Source organism: Salvelinus namaycush, chromosome 21 (genome assembly GCF_016432855.1).
Source record: "Salvelinus namaycush isolate Seneca chromosome 21, SaNama_1.0, whole genome shotgun sequence".
Classification (NCBI taxonomy): domain Eukaryota; kingdom Metazoa; phylum Chordata; class Actinopteri; order Salmoniformes; family Salmonidae; genus Salvelinus; species Salvelinus namaycush.
Window position 1 is genome coordinate 56,673,868 of NC_052327.1, and position 18,415 is coordinate 56,692,282.

General features: G+C 45.1%; 1 protein-coding gene across 1 annotated transcript; it reads right to left on the minus strand.

Annotated features, from left to right (window-relative positions):
* Nucleotides 1–785: 785 nt before the first annotated feature.
* On the minus strand, nt 786–15,584 carry si:dkey-29p10.4 (tripartite motif-containing protein 16). The gene is made up of 11 exons (XM_039017949.1): nt 15,241–15,584; nt 13,308–14,271; nt 12,939–13,074; nt 12,644–12,739; nt 8,636–8,737; nt 6,704–6,850; nt 6,504–6,526; nt 3,481–3,626; nt 2,258–2,472; nt 1,624–1,746; nt 786–1,452 (listed from the first exon to the last, which is right to left on the minus strand). Exons 1-11 carry the CDS (start codon nt 15,509–15,511, stop codon nt 1,228–1,230), a joined length of 2,448 nt encoding a protein of 815 aa, XP_038873877.1. The 5' UTR covers nt 15,512–15,584; the 3' UTR covers nt 786–1,227.
* Nucleotides 15,585–18,415: the final 2,831 nt, after the last annotated feature.

The following is an 18,415-nucleotide window of genomic DNA, read 5'->3' on the forward strand; positions in this document are numbered from 1 at the left end:
TCACAAAGTGCCATACAGAAACCCAACCTAAAAACCCCAAACAATGCAGATTATACTGAACAGAGACCTCTACACGGAGTATACAAAACATTAACAACACCTTCCTAATATTGAGTTGCCACCCCCACCTTTTCCCCTCAGAACAGACTCAATTCGTCAGGGCATGGACTCTACAAGGCGTCGAAAGTGTTCCACAGGGATGCTGGCCCATGTTGACTCCACAGGGATGCTGGCCCATGTGGACTCCACAGGGATGCTGGCCCATGTGGACTCCACAGGGATGCTGGCCCATGTGGACTCCAATGCTTCCCACAGTTGTGTCAAGTTGGCTGGATGTCCTTTGGGTGGTGGACCATTCTTGATACACACGGGAAACTGTTAAGCGTGAAAAACCCAGCAGCGTTGCAGTTCTTTTATTTATTTATTATTTTTATTTAACCTTTATTTAACCAGGAAGGGCTCATTGAGATTTAAAATCTATTTTTCAAGAGCGTCCTGGCTAAGATAGGCAGCATCAAGTCATTACACAATTACAGACAGAGTAAAAACCATAGAATTCACAAGAGTATAACAAAATCAAAAACAGCAAATTAAAAACATTGACAGGTCAAAACAATTCTTGACCCAAACCGGTGCGCCTGGCACCTACTACCATACCCCGTTCAAAGGCACTTAATTATTTTGTCTTGCCCATTCACCCTCTGAATGACACACATACACAATCCATGTCTCAAGACTTAAAAACCCTTCTTTAACCCGTCTCCTCCCCTTCATCTACACCGATTGAAGTGGATTTAACAGGTGACATCAATAAGGGATCATAGCTTTCACCTGGTCAGTCTATGTCATGGAAAGGGCAGGTGTTCCTAATGTTTTGTCCACTCAGTCTATTGATGCTTCTCATTACATCACATTTTAAAACAATGATACATAATAATATTTAAGATTATCTCTACATTGAGATTTCTCTTTGCAATCCTCTATTTGATTAACATGTATAAAAACTTTATTTTTTTATTGCTTACGCAAAAATGTTATTTATGATCTATAGAAAACTTAACTTCCTCACTGTGCACTATTCTACCGAGCCTGTCTGGAACTATTCGATTCTCTAGCTCCACTCATCGGCGGTTTACAAAACAAAATAGTGACGGATTGACCGTTTGTTGTTATTTGAATCACAGATTGACCCTTTAAGATTTATAGAGAACTGAAGTGTCCGTGTAACTATTCTGACTTAACAGTGGCTGGCTGGAACAGATCAGGGATGTTGAGCTGTGTTTTAGACACGGCTAGTGCAGGATACAATGGTTCACTGAACTTCTGTTTAAAACAATGGAGCAAGATCAGAGCGCCCCCTTGTGCCACTTTATAGAACGACAGGCTACCCTCCTCGAAATCCAGCAACACCCCTACCCTCTCCAGCCCATCGACCTCCACAGGGACAGCCACCTTCAGAATCAGAACGAGAGTGAAAAATGTATTGCAATGCAGCAGCAGCAAAAAAAAATGTTCCTAGGAATTTCTCTTGGTGTTGTACATAGAAGCATCCACAGAGATCTGATTCAATTCTATATGTGTAATTGTATGGAAGCGTCCACATCAGCGATCACATCCACATACCTTGTCGTGCAGGGCTTCTATCTGCCCCTTCTCACTCAGCAGGCACCAAGAATAGGGGTTGAAGCCGATACGGCAGGTGTCTTTCTGACCCTTACGACCGATCTGACCCTCGCAGACTCCCACCTGTAGACAAGCGCAGTGGACTATGACGACGCTGTACTAGGTAGTGACATTTTTCTTTTTTGTTGGGGGGGGGCATTTGATTTAGCTAAATAGTGCCAATAAAAGGGTTTCCAAAAATAGAAAATCAATGATGTACTCTTGACAGGGCTTAGTTAATGCAATAGGGATGAGGAATGTGAAAATGTTATTGATGTGTTACTAGCTATATGATGTTTTACCTTAATAAAATTATAAATCTCCTCTATAACATATTAGAATAATATGCCCTTTAGCAGATGCTAAGAAACCAAAAGTATTCTGCCTGTCTATAACCCCTCTGACCTCTTACCTTAAATAGTACATCCTCTGACCTTAAACGGTACATCCTCTGACCTTAAACGGTACATCCGCTGACCTTAAACGGTACATCCGCTGACCTTAAACGGTACATCCGCTGACCTTAAACGGTACATCCGCTGACCTTAAACGGTACATCCGCTGACCTTAAACGGTACATCCGCTGACCTCTTACCTTCCATTTGCCCTCGTCTTCCTCCACCTCCACCTCCCAGTACGCACGGCCTCCCTCCAGGGGTTTAGAGGCCAGGACCTGGGGGAAGGAGCTAAAGCGAGCCCCATGCTCCGGGTAGGCCTGCTGGACCTCGCTGTAAGACACCTTCCTGTTCTCCTCAGAGATGAGCAGCTTGGGGTGGGCTGTGTCCGGGTCCAGACGGGGGCTGGCGCCATCTGCACAGAACACACACACACACACACACACACACACACACACACACACACACACACACACACACACACACACACACACACACACACACACACACACACACACACACACACGAGGGGCATGAGCAGAAGAGGTCTGTCAGTCAAGAACTACCCATAGTCATTGGCATTGTGTCTAACAGAACTAGTCTGGTGCTGTAATTGATATAAACAGGCAGATTTTGAATGGTTCCGGATGGCGGTTCACTAACCCCATGCCTTAACCCTAAACCCTAATGTTAATCCTAACCGTAACCTATTTTAATACCCTTGGTTGAATATCCACTTCCTTTTGAGTAGGGAGCTGGTACGGCGTAGGGTAACGTTTCCCAAACTAGGGGTCGCCTGATTTTAAAATGGGATCGCGAGAGAAACTCTGAAATAAAATCGTGCTTGGTTTATAGAACGTCAGTCACCTCTGATAGCCTCTAGATTGGGGTTGTAATCAACAGAGCGGTTTCTGTTTTCTTCCTACAAAATGTAGCTCAATCTTTTGAACGGTTTAAGCTACGACATATTATGACCCCTTCACTGACAGATACGACGAACACGAACACGCGTGTGTCTTCAGTGTCCTTCTACAGGGACCAAGCCACGAAGGACTCGTTAGAACAGAGTGGACAAGACCAGGAACTAAAATCAGACGGGGGCGGGTGAAAAGATCATTAACGATGTTATTTTCTACATAGAAAATCTTGCAAAAATGAATTTTTTACCTTATCTTCTGAACTTGCCAATACCTTTCTGATGCATTTCACTTCCTTCCGATTGAAATACTGTCAGATTTTGTCAGGCTGATTTGTAATAGATGGTCATAGCCCAATTTTTAAAAAAGTAAACATTGGCCGTTGATTACGTCTCTTTTTTCACAAGTTGGGGACGCATATTTTATGGGTCGCAGGCCAAAAAAGTTTGGGAACCTTTGGTGTAGGTACTGTATGAGATGGGGGGAGGGGGGGGGGGGTCACTTACAGAGCAGCCTGAAGGGGTCCCGGTCAGGCAGGGAGATGACCACTGAGACCAGCCGCCTCTCAGTCCACTGCTGTAGGCATCCCAGCCTGGCTCTGTCCACCTCCTCTGGAACCTCCATCTCCTCCACAGAACAGCTCTCAGACACACTGGAGGGGGAGGAGACAGGATATGAGGTTTACTCTCAATACAGGCTGTACTACTATTACTAACAAACCATAATACAACTATCCGTACACGTCACAACGCTAACTACAGCATCCGTACACGTCACAACGCTAACTACAGCATCCGTACACGTCACAACGCTAACTACAGCATCCGTACACGTCACAATGCTAACTAGAGCATCCGTACACGTCACAACGCTAACTAGAGCATCCGTACACGTCACAACGCTAACTACAGCATCCGTACACGTCACAACGCTAACTAGAGCATCCGTACACGTCACAATGCTAACTACAGCATCCGTACACGTCACAATGCTAACTACAGCATCCGTACACGTCATAATGCTAACTACAGCATCCGTACACGTCACAACGCTAACTACAGCATCCGTACACGTCACAACGCTAACTACAGCATCCGTACACGTCACAACGCTAACTACAGCATCCGTACACGTCACAACGCTAACTACAGCATCCGTACACGTCACAACGCTAACTACAGCATCCGTACACGTCACAACGCTAACTACAGCATCCGTACACGTCACAACGCTAACTACAGCATCCGTACACGTCACAACGCTAACTACAGCATCCGTACACGTCACAACGCTAACTACAGCATCCGTACACGTCACAACGCTAACTACAGCATCCGTACACGTCACAACGCTAACTACAGCATCCGTACACGTCACAACGCTAACTACAGCATCCGTACACGTCACAACGCTAACTACAGCATCCGTACACGTCACAACGCTAACTACAGCATCCGTACACGTCACAACGCTAACTACAGCATCTGTACACGTCACAACGCTAACTACAGCATCCGTACACGTCACAACGCTAACTAGAGCATCCGTACACGTCACAACGCTAACTAGAGCATCCGTACACGTCACAACGCTAACTAGAGCATCCGTACACGTCACAATGCTAACTACAGCATCCGTACACGTCACAACGCTAACTAGAGCATCCGTACACGTCACAACGCTAACTACAGCATCCGTACACGTCACAACGCTAACTACAGCATCCGTACACGTCACAACGCTAACTAGAGCATCCGTACACGTCACAACGCTAACTAGAGCATCCGTACACGTCACAACGCTAACTACAGCATCCGTACAGTCAGTTTATAGGTTGGTTTGAATTAACTGTTACCTTTAAAAATGTATGATAAAAAGGCTTAAAATCAAGTGTTGTGAAAACATGCTAAATAAAAGTGACTGCTTTTTTCCAACTTGTACTTTGTGAAGAATTAATTAATACAGCTGTAGTACACGTCACAACGCTAACTACAGCATCCGTACACGTCACAACGCTAACTAAAGCATCCGTACACGTCACAACGCTAACTACAGCATCCGTACACGTCACAACGCTAACTACAGCATCCGTACACGTCACAACGCTAACTACAGCATCCGTACACGTCACAACGCTAACTACAGCATCCGTACACGTCACAACGCTAACTACAGCATCCGTACACGTCACAACGCTAACTAGAGCATCCGTACACGTCACAACGCTAACTAGAGCATCCGTACACGTCACAACGCTAACTAGAGCATCCGTACACGTCACAACGCTAACTACAGCATCCGTACACGTCACAACGCTAACTAGAGCATCCGTACACGTCACAACGCTAACTAGAGCATCCGTACACGTCACAACGCTAACTAGAGCATCCGTACACGTCACAACGCTAACTAGAGCATCCGTACACGTCACAACGCTAACTAGAGCATCCGTACACGTCACAACGCTAACTAGAGCATCCGTACACGTCACAATGCTAACTACAGCATCCGTACACGTCACAACGCTAACTAGAGCATCCGTACACGTCACAACGCTAACTAGAGCATCCGTACACGTCACAACGCTAACTACAGCATCCGTACACGTCACAACGCTAACTAGAGCATCCGTACACGTCACAACGCTAACTACAGCATCCGTACACGTCACAACGCTAACTACAGCATCCGTACACGTCACAACGCTAACTACAGCATCCGTACACGTCACAACGCTAACTAGAGCATCCGTACACGTCACAACGCTAACTACAGCATCCGTACACGTCACAACGCTAACTAGAGCATCCGTACAAGTCACAACGCTAACTACAGCATCCGTACAAGTCACAACGCTAACTACAGCATCCGTACACGTCACAACGCTAACTACAGCATCCGTACACGTCACAACGCTAACTACAGCATCCGTACACGTCACAACGCTAACTACAGCATCCGTACACGTCACAACGCTAACTAGAGCATCCGTACACGTCACAACGCTAACTAGAGCATCCGTACACGTCACAATGCTAACTAGAGCATCCGTACACGTCACAACGCTAACTACAGCATCCGTACACGTCACAACGCTAACTAAAGCATCCGTACACGTCACAATGCTAACTAGAGCATCCGTACACGTCACAACGCTAACTACAGCATCCGTACACGTCACAATGCTAACTACAGCATCCGTACACGTCACAATGCTACGACAGTGAATTCAGGCTGACCTACAGAAAAACGTAGCATACATATTTTCACCAAGGCAGTAAATCTGTAGGAGGATGTTGGGGAATAGTGGTAGTGAATAATTTATAAAATGATTCTATACTTAAATAAGAGAGCTTAGACACGGTTTTCTACTCTATACTGACTCCGTTCCGCTGACTTGGTAGGACTTGATTTTTCTAGCTATTTCAGAAGCTTTAGTTCTTTCTTAAAATTTCACTTTTCTAAACTTTGTTTCTTTCTTAGAGACTATATGAGAATTAGCCTATCGTCATTTATAATAGTTGCTTACCTTTTGGTTATCTTACTGTACTCCTGTCAAGAACAAAACAAAAGATAGGAAAACATGGGTTCCAGGTGACCATCGTCACAACAACGAGAGACAAGCCACTGTTACATGTATTTAAGTGCGGTGTGCACACAAACACTTTCCTTATAGTAGTACCCCTTTAGTGTGTTCCCTATGTTCCTACAGGAAGTAAGAGGATGTACCATGATGAAGGACTGTTCCTGTACGCGTGCGGCGCCCCGGGTGTCAGCCAGCCCTTCCAGAGTACGAAGACCCCGTTGGAGGGAGGAGAGGGTTTCCTGCAGCTGTGCCAGCTGTTCCTCCAGTCCTCCCACCGCCCTGCTCTCCTCCTGGGTACACACACACACACATAATAAAAACACTCACTACTGTAATTTTTTTTTTTTTTTTTTTAACTACGTTTTAAGTAAGAAGTAGGCATTGGTCGGAGTCCGAAAAATAAAAGGAAATTCCCATGAGCACCACAATGCAGTTTGAGAAGGTTTTGAATCCTAAGCAACCTGCATACACATTGTTAGAAGTACAATAGACCAGCACAGCTACTGTAGTAGGTCAAAGCTGTGCTGGAAAAACCTTACTAGAGCATGGGTGGAGTAGGCATCTTAGTGCTCATGTGAATTTCCCTTCTTTTCTTCAGACCAATGCTTACTTCTCACTTAAAATTTATTTTAAATTGTCATGGTTTTTACACTGAAAGTAGATTCTGTTAAAATGTGCATTATACATCCACATGAAAAGCCAAAGCCGTGAATCCCCCCCCCCCCCCCCCCACCCTTAAAGCCGTGCCACTGGAATGGCCATGCATAGCAGAGTTGTTGACAAATATCCAACGCCTGGCAGAGTTGTTTCGTTTGGCACTGTTAAATCAGCACGCATCTGGATCAAAATGTCAAGAAGACAGGAGAAGCAGCGTACTGGAATGTGTTACGGATGTTAGAAACTGGGGAGTTTTTTTCTGATGCTACCAAGCATGCATCTGCAGTCAGTGTACAACTGAGGCTCTGTTTACATGTAATGTTTAGCTAGCCATTTGAAGTTTGGGGAAGGCCTTTTCCTGTTCCATCATGACAATAACCCCCGCGCACAAAGCGAGGTCCATATAGAAATGGTTTGTCGAGTTCGGCGTGGAAGAACTTGACTGGCCTACACACAGAGCCCTGACCTCAACCCCATCGAACACCTTTGGGATTAATTGGAGCGCCGACTGCAAGCCAGGCCTAAATCGCCCAACATCGGTCCCCGCAGCAATGTTCCAACATCTAATGGAAAGCCTTCCCAGAAGGGCTGTTATAGCAGCAAAGGGGGGGACCAACTCCATATTAATGCCCATGATTGTGGAATGAGATGTTCGACGAGCAGGTGTCCACATACTTTTTGTCATTTAGTATTAGCTGTGTTGTTGCCGAGCAACCGAGTTGAGACCCAGTGTTAGAACTGAGCTTTGGCAACAACAAAAAAATCATGTTAGCATTGTCTGAAATGCTACAAATAGCTAGCACATCTTCAGTTCTTAAATGGACAGAAATGAGCACGTGAGAGCGATAAATTATACATTTAATCAAACTGTTGCCCCTACAAACTTATTCAGTCCGAAAGGTGGCAAGTCGATGGTCACTTTATGGACACCTAGATATTGAGCTAGGTCAGGGCAAGACGTTGTCTTTTTTGCCTACTGCTAACGACCGTGTTAAAAATGGACGGTAACGTCCACCTCATGACGAGAGGCGTGTGTTGTGTACCTCTAAATCAGGTCGATTTCCAGTTGTCACGGACATTGGTGTCATATTGGCTGAGATGTGAAGGTAAAGGGAGATCTGAATTTAACACCAAGCTTCAATCAAATCCTACTATTGTTGAGCCAGTCAGCGCGACAACAGTGTTACTCCTTAAAGTACAGCCCATATTTTTGTTCCAGCCCTGCACCGACACACCTGATTCCCCCCCCTACTTTTATAATGCAGTCGTAATTAAGGCTTTGTTTCTCTCAATTTCAGCTTTAAGGCACCAGTATCCTACTAGAATACATGCATTGCAGGTTACAGCCCACCTCAGTTGACTTTCATTGTTTGTTTTTTTTTTAGGCTAGAGTTGAGCCGGTTCTCTTCCTTATTTACCCGAGTCACACACAGCAGGGCCGTGGCCTCCTCCTGCTGCAGGGCCTCACGCATGGTCTCGTACTGCTGCAGCACCCCCGCACGCGCGTCACCTAGCAACACCTGGGGAGAAGAGGAGGAATCAGGGTTGACATAGTTGGCTGTATGTAGATATAGTTGTATCCAAAACGTACAGATACAGCCAGTGTAGTAGTCTGTCTAACGCATGGAGCGTCATGGACCCCTCGTAACGCTGCTGCTACTCTGTTTATTATCTATGCATAGTCACTTTAAAACTCAACCTACATGTACATATTACCTCAATTACCTCGACACTGGTGTCCCCTACACGTTGACTCTGTACCGGTACCCCCTGTATATAGCCTCGCTATTGTTTTCTTACTGCTAATCATAAATTATTTGTTACTTTTATTATCTTTTTTTACTTTACTTAATACTTTCTTAAAACTGCATTGTTGGTAAAGGGGCTTGTAAGTTAGCATTTCACTGTAAGGTCTACTACACCTGTTGTATTCAGCATTTCACTGTAAGGTCTACTACACCTGTTGTATTCAGCATTTCACTGTAAGGTCTACTACACCTGTTGTATTCAGCATTTCACTGTAAGGTCTACTACACCTGTTGTATTCAGCATTTCACTGTAAGGTCTACTACACCTGTTGTATTCAGCATTTCACTGTAAGGTCTACTACACCTGTTGTATTCAGCATTTCACTGTGAGGTCTACTACACCTGTTGTATTCAGCATTTCACTGTAAGGTCTACTACACCTGTTGTATTCAGCATTTCACTGTGAGGTCTACTACACCTGTTGTATTCAGCATTTCACTGTAAGGTCTACTACACCTGTTGTATTCAGCATTTCACTGTAAGGTCTACTACACCTGTTGTATTCAGCATTTCACTGTCAGGTCTACACCTGTTGTATTCAGCATTTCACTGTGAGGTCTACTACACCTGTTGTATTCAGCATTTCACTGTCAGGTCTACTACACCTGTTGTATTCAGCATTTCACTGTCAGGTCTACTACTCCTGTTGTATTCAGCATTTCACTGTCAGGTCTACTACACCTGTTGTATTCAGCATTTCACTGTAAGGTCTACTACACCTGTTGTATTCAGCATTTCACTGTGAGGTCTACTACACCTGTTGTATTCAGCATTTCACTGTGAGGTCTACTACACCTGTTGTATTCAGCATTTCACTGTGAGGTCTACTACACCTGTTGTATTCAGCATTTCACTGTAAGGTCTACTACACCTGTTGTATTCAGCATTTCACTGTGAGGTCTACTACACCTGTTGTATTCAGCATTTCACTGTCAGGTCTACTACACCTGTTGTATTCAGCATTTCACTGTCAGGTCTACTACACCTGTTGTATTCAGCATTTCACTGTAAGGTCTACTACACCTGTTGTATTCAGCATTTCACTGTAAGGTCTACTACACCTGTTGTATTCGGCATGTCACTGTCAGGTCTACTACACCTGTTGTATTCAGCATTTCACTGTCAGGTCTACTACACCTGTTGTATTCAGCATTTCACTGTCAGGTCTACTACACCTGTTGTATTCAGCATTTCACTGTCAGGTCTACTACACCTGTTGTATTCAGCATTTCACTGTGAGGTCTACTACACCTGTTGTATTCAGCATTTCACTGTAAGGTCTACTACACCTGTTGTATTCAGCATTTCACTGTCAGGTCTACTACACCTGTTGTATTCAGCATTTCACTGTGAGGTCTACTACACCTGTTGTATTCAGCATTTCACTGTAAGGTCTACACCTGTTGTATTCAGCATTTCACTGTAAGGTCTACTACACCTGTTGTATTCAGCATTTCACTGTAAGGTCTACTACACCTGTTGTATTCAGCATTTCACTGTAAGGTCTACTACACCTGTTGTATTCAGCATTTCACTGTGAGGTCTACTACACCTGTTGTATTCAGCATTTCACTGTGAGGTCTACTACACCTGTTGTATTCAGCATTTCACTGTAAGGTCTACTACACCTGTTGTATTCAGCATTTCACTGTGAGGTCTACTACACCTGTTGTATTCAGCATTTCACTGTAAGGTCTACTACACCTGTTGTATTCAGCATTTCACTGTGAGGTCTACTACACCTGTTGTATTCAGCATTTCACTGTGAGGTCTACTACACCTGTTGTATTCAGCATTTCACTGTAAGGTCTACTACACCTGTTGTATTCAGCATTTCACTGTGAGGTCTACTACACCTGTTGTATTCAGCATTTCACTGTGAGGTCTACTACACCTGTTGTATTCAGCATTTCACTGTGAGGTCTACTACACCTGTTGTATTCAGCATTTCACTGTAAGGTCTACTACACCTGTTGTATTCAGCATTTCACTGTCAGGTCTACTACACCTGTTGTATTCAGCATTTCACTGTGAGGTCTACTACACCTGTTGTATTCAGCATTTCACTGTAAGGTCTACTACACCTGTTGTATTCAGCATTTCACTGTGAGGTCTACTACACCTGTTGTATTCAGCATTTCACTGTAAGGTCTACTACACCTGTTGTATTCAGCATTTCACTGTAAGGTCTACTACACCTGTTGTATTCAGCATTTCACTGTCAGGTCTACTACACCTGTTGTATTCAGCATTTCACTGTAAGGTCTACTACACCTGTTGTATTCAGCATTTCACTGTGAGGTCTACTACACCTGTTGTATTCAGCATTTCACTGTAAGGTCTACTACACCTGTTGTAATCAGCATTTCACTGTGAGGTCTACTACACCTGTTGTATTCAGCATTTCACTGTCAGGTCTACTACACCTGTTGTATTCAGCATTTCACTGTAAGGTCTACTACACCTGTTGTATTCAGCATTTCACTGTAAGGTCTACTACACCTGTTGTAATCAGCATTTCACTGTAAGGTCTACTACACCTGTTGTATTCAGCATTTCACTGTAAGGTCTACTACACCTGTTGTATTCAGCATTTCACTGTAAGGTCTACTACACCTGTTGTATTCAGCATTTCACTGTAAGGTCTACTACACCTGTTGTATTCAGCATTTCACTGTAAGGTCTACTACACCTGTTGTATTCAGCATTTCACTGTAAGGTCTACTACACCTGTTGTATTCAGCATTTCACTGTAAGGTCTACTACACCTGTTGTATTCAGCATTTCACTGTAAGGTCTACTACACCTGTTGTATTCAGCATTTCACTGTAAGGTCTACTACACCTGTTGTATTCAGCATTTCACTGTAAGGTCTACTACACCTGTTGTATTCAGCATTTCACTGTGAGGTTTACTACACCTGTTGTATTCAGCATTTCACTGTGAGGTCTACTACACCTGTTGTATTCAGCATTTCACTATAAGGTCTACACCTGTTGTATTCAGCATTTCACTGTAAGGTCTACTACACCTGTTGTATTCAGCATTTCACTGTAAGGTCTACTACACCTGTTGTATTCAGTATTTCACTGTAAGGTCTACTACACCTGTTGTAATCAGCATTTCACTGTGAGGTCTACTACACCTGTTGTATTCAGCATTTCACTGTAAGGTCTACTACACCTGTTGTATTCAGTATTTCACTGTCAGGTCTACTACACCTGTTGTATTCAGTATTTCACTGTCAGGTCTACTACACCTGTTGTATTCAGCATTTCACTGTGAGGTCTACTACACCTGTTGTATTCAGCATTTCACTGTGAGGTCTACTACATCTGTTGTATTCAGCATTTCACTGTGAGGTCTACTACACCTGTTGTATTCAGCATTTCACTGTAAGGTCTATTACACCTGTTGTATTCAGCATTTCACTGTGAGGTCTACTACACCTGTTGTATTCAGCATTTCACTGTAAGGCCTACTACACCTGTTGTATTCGGTGCATGTGACAAATAACATTTGATTTGATTTAGAGGGATACAGGGTGTGTACATTAGGCTTTTGCGTCAGGTCGGACCTAAAAATACCTGGTCCAACTGAGGTCCTGTCTACTTTTACCTGGAATCTCTGTTTCTTCTCTGTCATCTCAGTCACTCTGCTGATTAAAGACTGTTCGGTTTCCTGCATCTTCTCCGTCTCCTCTTTCAGGTTCCCCTGCCAAGACAAAAAAAAACATAGTGACAACATCCTGCCATCAATAGAAAACATGCTTTAGTTCTCTGAAACATGTATTTATACTATAACACGTGTGCTACGGTTATTTACCACCGACGTTACTTAGACAACATGAACACTATGGCGGATGTGATCAGGTTGTTGTTGTTGTGTGTTTGGTAAACAGTCAGGTAATCACCCTCAGCTCCCTCTCGGCCTCTCTGATGCTGATGCAAGCGTGGTCCCGGTGCGACCCGATCACTGTACACACTGTACACACACACACGCTACACTGACGGCAGTAGATTTGGTTCCTCTCCTGGTGTTCCTGGCACCTGAGGACAAAATGTAAGTTGTACTTTTAGCCAGCTGTTTAATGATTTGTCAAATAATAAATTAAATAAACAAATCGTCAACTTTAAAATGAAATGTTGAAACGCAAAATTATTTAAAAAGAATTCAAGACTTTACTGCAAATATCGTCCAAAGGTGTTAGGAATTTGACTTTGTGCAGCTCAGAAAAAGGAAATTAAATTGAGATTCTCCCCAAATAAGAGTGAGACCTTACCTCCAGGGTGAGGTGTCCTCCACGGGGGGAACCAGGGTGTGGCTCTGGAAGACGGGGGACTCCAGGTGGGGCCGGAGGTGGTCGGAGCACATGGAGGCTCCACACACCAGGCAGGTCTTCACCGCAGGGAGAGAGCCTCGGCTGGGGCAGTAGTGGCAGGGTAGGAAGGTCTCCCTAGAGGTTTGGCGAGCCAGGCTGGGGGACAGGTTGGTACGTCCAGGGGACAGTTTGTTGGCAGCACGGGTAGGAGAGGTGGAGGTGCCGATTAGACCAGGGGATCTGTTGGAGATCTCTGGAAGAGGCTCCCTCTCAGCTTCAACAGGCTTCTCCTTCGTAGGGGTGACTAAACGTAAATGGGCTGTGTGGGGCGTTTCAGCAGGATTCTTGGCGGGTGTGTGCGGATCTCTTGCAGGGGGTGGCGGTGGGTCCAGTTCAACGGTGGTGATTCTTCTTGGCGATGTGTCGTTCACGTTACCGGCTGCTGCTTCAGGTGATTTTCTAGGGTCATTCAGGGGTTCTCTTGTAAAAGGTTCTGTTGCAGCAGGGGGTTCGTCCAGCTCAATGGGTGGGTCTCTCCTACGGGACCTAGACCTATCACGTGTCAGGTCCGGACCTCTGGCGGCGACGGACGCAGTACTCGACGGTTTGGTTGCTGAGGAAAATGGTGCTGCTGGCACCTCCTCCTCACTGGACAACTCGACGTCAGACGACGTGTTCTGATTGGCTGAAGAGGAGGAAGAGGAAGCGGCGGGTCTCTTACGGTCACCAGACTGTCCCCTGGAGTGGGAGGAAGAGGAGCTGCCAGTGGCTTGTCTCTTGTTGTCGTGAAGATGGCCTCCTGGGACAGGAGAACTGGCTGGTCTCTTCCCCAACAGACGCTTGGATAGAGAGATGGAGGCTCTCTTCCCAAGGGTCCAGCCCACCGGATTGATCTCAATGACATCCTCTTCATTGGCTCTGCCTTCTATACCCAAGAAGACATACATAACACAAATACATTAGTAGTGATTAGGCCTATTTTAGGAGACATCAAAAGGGACACAAACCTAGCTAAATCAAATCAAATTGTATTTGTCACGGCACAGAATACAACGGGTGTAGACTTTAAGCGAAATGCTTGCTTACAAGCCCTTCCCAACGATGCAGAGTTAAAAAATGATGGGAAATATCATATTATTTTATAATCAATTGACCTTATTCTATTCTAATGCAAGTCAATGGACTTCAGTAGACTTTGACCTGTGCGTCAGTCAACATAGCCTAATACTGTTGTTAATGTTTCTCTCATAGCCAGTGTAACGGATGTGAAATGGCTGGCTAGTTAGCGGGTACGTCACTTGCTCTGAAACCTAGAAGTAGTGGTTCCCCTTGCTCTGCAAGGGCCGCGGCTTTTGTGGAGCGATGGGTAACGACGCTTCGTGGGTGACTATTGTTGATGTGTGCAGAGGGTCCCTGGTTCGCGCCCGTGTCGGGGCGAGGGGACGGTTTAAAGTTATACTGTTACACCAAGTCATCATCACCATATTAAAACAATGTGTTAACGATGTGTTATAGTTTTACTGTAGGCCTAGTACCATTACACATGTACATCTTTCCCAGCAGTAGCCTACATTTGGAAATGTTCGTTCCCAAGACTAGCCAGCCAACCTGGGGTGTATTTATTACGTCTTGGAACAGAAACCGTTTACCGTTTAATAGCCAAACAGCGCAAACGGAACGAAGCGTGGAGGAACCTATCAGAATTTGTCCAATTGAAATTCTCGTTTTCGTTGCTAAATGTTTTCCGTTTGAAGTAAACGGTTTGTGTTGCAAAACGTTTTGTAACAGACGAAACGTTTTGCAACAGAATCGGCGTAATGAATAAACCCCCTGTATCCCTGTCCCCAGCCTAATTGCACATGGGCAGAACTGTCTGGTGAATTTGGGAAGTTACCTGTTGGTGCGGTGGTGCGTGTATGTGCAGGCGCTTCATCTCGCCACGGACTTGCGGTAGTGTCTCTCTTAAACCCAAACGGTAAAGTCTTGTACTCCTCCTTGCACTCGGGGCAGTAGTATGGACCGGTGGGCGAACCACTCCATAACTCCTGTATACAGCAGTAGCAGAAAATATGTTTGCATTCCAGCGCGGTCGGAGACCGACATACACGGTGGCACAAAGGACACACCGAGGGCTCGCAGTCCGGGGTCGGAAACGACTGACCCATTTTGTCCAGTAAAAAACGATATTTGTTCGTTTTTTTTGTCAACAACACGACAGACAAGACCGCCAGGAAACGAAACCCGTAAAATTAGGAGGAGCCAAGTGTTTGAAATACGTACCCAGTGTAGTCCTCCCACTCTTAAAGGTACAGGAAAACAATATCTTCTCTGACCCAAATACATGTAGCTCGTTAGGTCTACAGATCAAACGACGTAGTGGCCTGGACTAGTGTCATCATCATGAAGAAAACAAATACATGAGGAAAAAGAATGCGTACTTGTTGCCCTACCCGGCAGTTTCTGGATTGCTATGATTGTAAGGTACCCAAGGGGTTAAAAGCATACTGGCCTCTCTCACCATTTTGACATCACATGAAACACATTTTGAATGGCTTGTAACATAGATCGTGGAAGTTAATCTCTGAACATAGGTATACTCTAACCTTTAAATGATTTCTTCATCTGGTTTACTAAACAATTCCAATACGTGTTCTGTGTTTCATTCATAGTTTAAAATCTCCAAGGTGGCCTGGGCTTTTGGAGCTCAGTTAGGGTTAGGGTACATTCAGAAACAGCAGGCCGTGTTTTGAAGTGTCTGTCCTATAGCAGGCCGTGTTTTGAAGTGTCTGTCCTATAGCAGGCCGTGTTTTGAAGTGTGTCCAATAGCAGGCCGTGTTTTGAAGTGTCTGTCCTATAGCAGGCCACGTTTTGAAGTGTGTCCAATAGCAGGCCGTGTTTTGAAGTGTCTGTCCTATAGCAGGCCGTGTTTTGAAGTGTCTGTTCTATAGCAGGCCGTGTTTTGAAGTGTCTGTCCTATAGCAGGCCGTGTTTTGAAGTGTGTCCAATAGCAGGCCGTGTTTTGAAGTGTCTGTCCTATAGCAGGCCACGTTTTGAAGTGTGTCCAATAGCAGGCCGTGTTTTGAAGTGTCTGTCCTATAGCAGGCCGTGTTTTGAAGTGTCTGTCCTATAGCAGGCCGTGTTTTGAAGTGTCTGTCCAATAGCAGGCCGTGTTTTGAAGTGTCTGTCCTATAGCAGGCCACGTTTTGAAGTGTGTCCAATAGCAGGCCGTGTTTTGAAGTGTCTGTCCAATAGCAGGCCGTGTTTTGAAGTGTCTGTCCTATAGCAGGCCGTGTTTTGAAGTGTCTGTCCTATAGCAGGCCGTGTTTTGAAGTGTCTGTCCTATAGCAGGCCGTGTTTTGAAGTGTCTGTCCTATAGCAGGCCGTGTTTTGAAGTGTCTGTCCTATAGCAGGCCGTGTTTTGAAGTGTCTGTTCTATAGCAGGCCGTGTTTTGAAGTGTCTGTCCTATAGCAGGCCGTGTTTTGAAGTGTCTGTCCTATAGCAGGCCGTGTTTTGAAGTGTCTGTTCTATAGCAGGCCGTGTTTTGAAGTGTCTGTCCTATAGCAGGCCGTGTTTTGAAGTGTCTGTCCTATAGCAGGCCGTGTTTTTGAAGTGTCTGTCCTATAGCAGGCCGTGTTTTGAAGTGTCTGTCCTATAGCAGGCCGTGTTTTGAAGTCTGTCCTATAGCAGGCCGTGTTTTGAAGTGTCTGTCCAATAGCAGGCCGTGTTTTGAAGTGTCTGTCCAATAGCAGGCCGTGTTTTGAAGTGTCTGTTCTATAGCAGGCCGTGTTTTGAAGTGTCTGTCCTATAGCAGGCCGTGTTTTGAAGTGTCTGTCCTATAGCAGGCCGTGTTTTGAAGTGTCTGTCCTATAGCAGGCTGTGTTTTGAAGTGTGTCCAATAGCAGGCCGTGTTTTGAAGTGTCTGTCCTATAGCAGGCCGTGTTTTGAAGTGTCTGTCCAATAGCAGGCCGTGTTTTGAAGTGTGTCCAATAGCAGGCCGTGTTTTGAAGTGTCTGTCCAATAGCAGGCCGTGTTTTGAAGTGTCTGTCCAATAGCAGGCCGTGTTTTGAAGTGTCTGTCCGATAGCAGGCCGTGTTTTGAAGTGTCTGTCCGATAGCAGGCCGTGTTTTGAAGTGTCTGTCCTATAGCAGGCCGTGTTTTGAAGTGTCTGTCCTATAGCAGGCCGTGTTTTGAAGTGTCTGTCCTATAGCAGGCCGTGTTTTGAAGTGTCTGTCCAATAGCAGGCCGTGTTTTGAAGTGTCTGTCCAATAGCAGGCCGTGTTTTGAAGTGTCTGTCCTATAGCAGGCCGTGTTTTGAAGTGTCTGTCCTATAGCAGGCCGTGTTTTGAAGTGTCTGTCCTATAGCAGGCCGTGTTTTGAAGTGTCTGTCCTATAGCAGGCCGTGTTTTGAAGTGTCTGTCCAATAGCAGGCCGTGTTTTGAAGTGTCTGTCCAATAGCAGGCCGTGTTTTGAAGTGTCTGTCCTATAGCAGGCCGTGTTTTGAAGTGTCTGTCCTATAGCAGGCCGTGTTTTGAAGTGTCTGTCCAATAGCAGGCCGTGTTTTTGAAGTGTCTGTCCAATAGCAGGCCGTGTTTTGAAGTGTCTGTCCTATAGCAGGCCGTGTTTTGAAGTGTCTGTCCTATAGCAGGCCGTGTTTTGAAGTGTCTGTCCAATAGCAGGCCGTGTTTTGAAGTTTCTGTCCTATAGCAGGCCGTGTTTTGAAGTGTCTGTCCAATAGCAGGCCGTGTTTTGAAGTGTCTGTCCAATAGCAGGCCGTGTTTTGAAGTGTCTGTCCTATAGCAGGCCGTGTTTTGAAGTGTCTGTCCTATAGCAGGCCGTGTTTTGAAGTGTCTGTCCAATAGCAGGCCGTGTTTTGAAGTTTCTGTCCTATAGCAGGCCGTGTTTTGAAGAGTCTGTCCTATAGCAGGCTGTGTTTTGAAGTGTGTCCAATAGCAGGCCGTGTTTTGAAGTGTCTGTCCTATAGCAGGCCGTGTTTTGAAGTGTCTGTCCAATAGCAGGCCGTGTTTTGAAGTGTCTGTCCTATAGCAGGCCGTGTTTTGAAGTGTCTGTC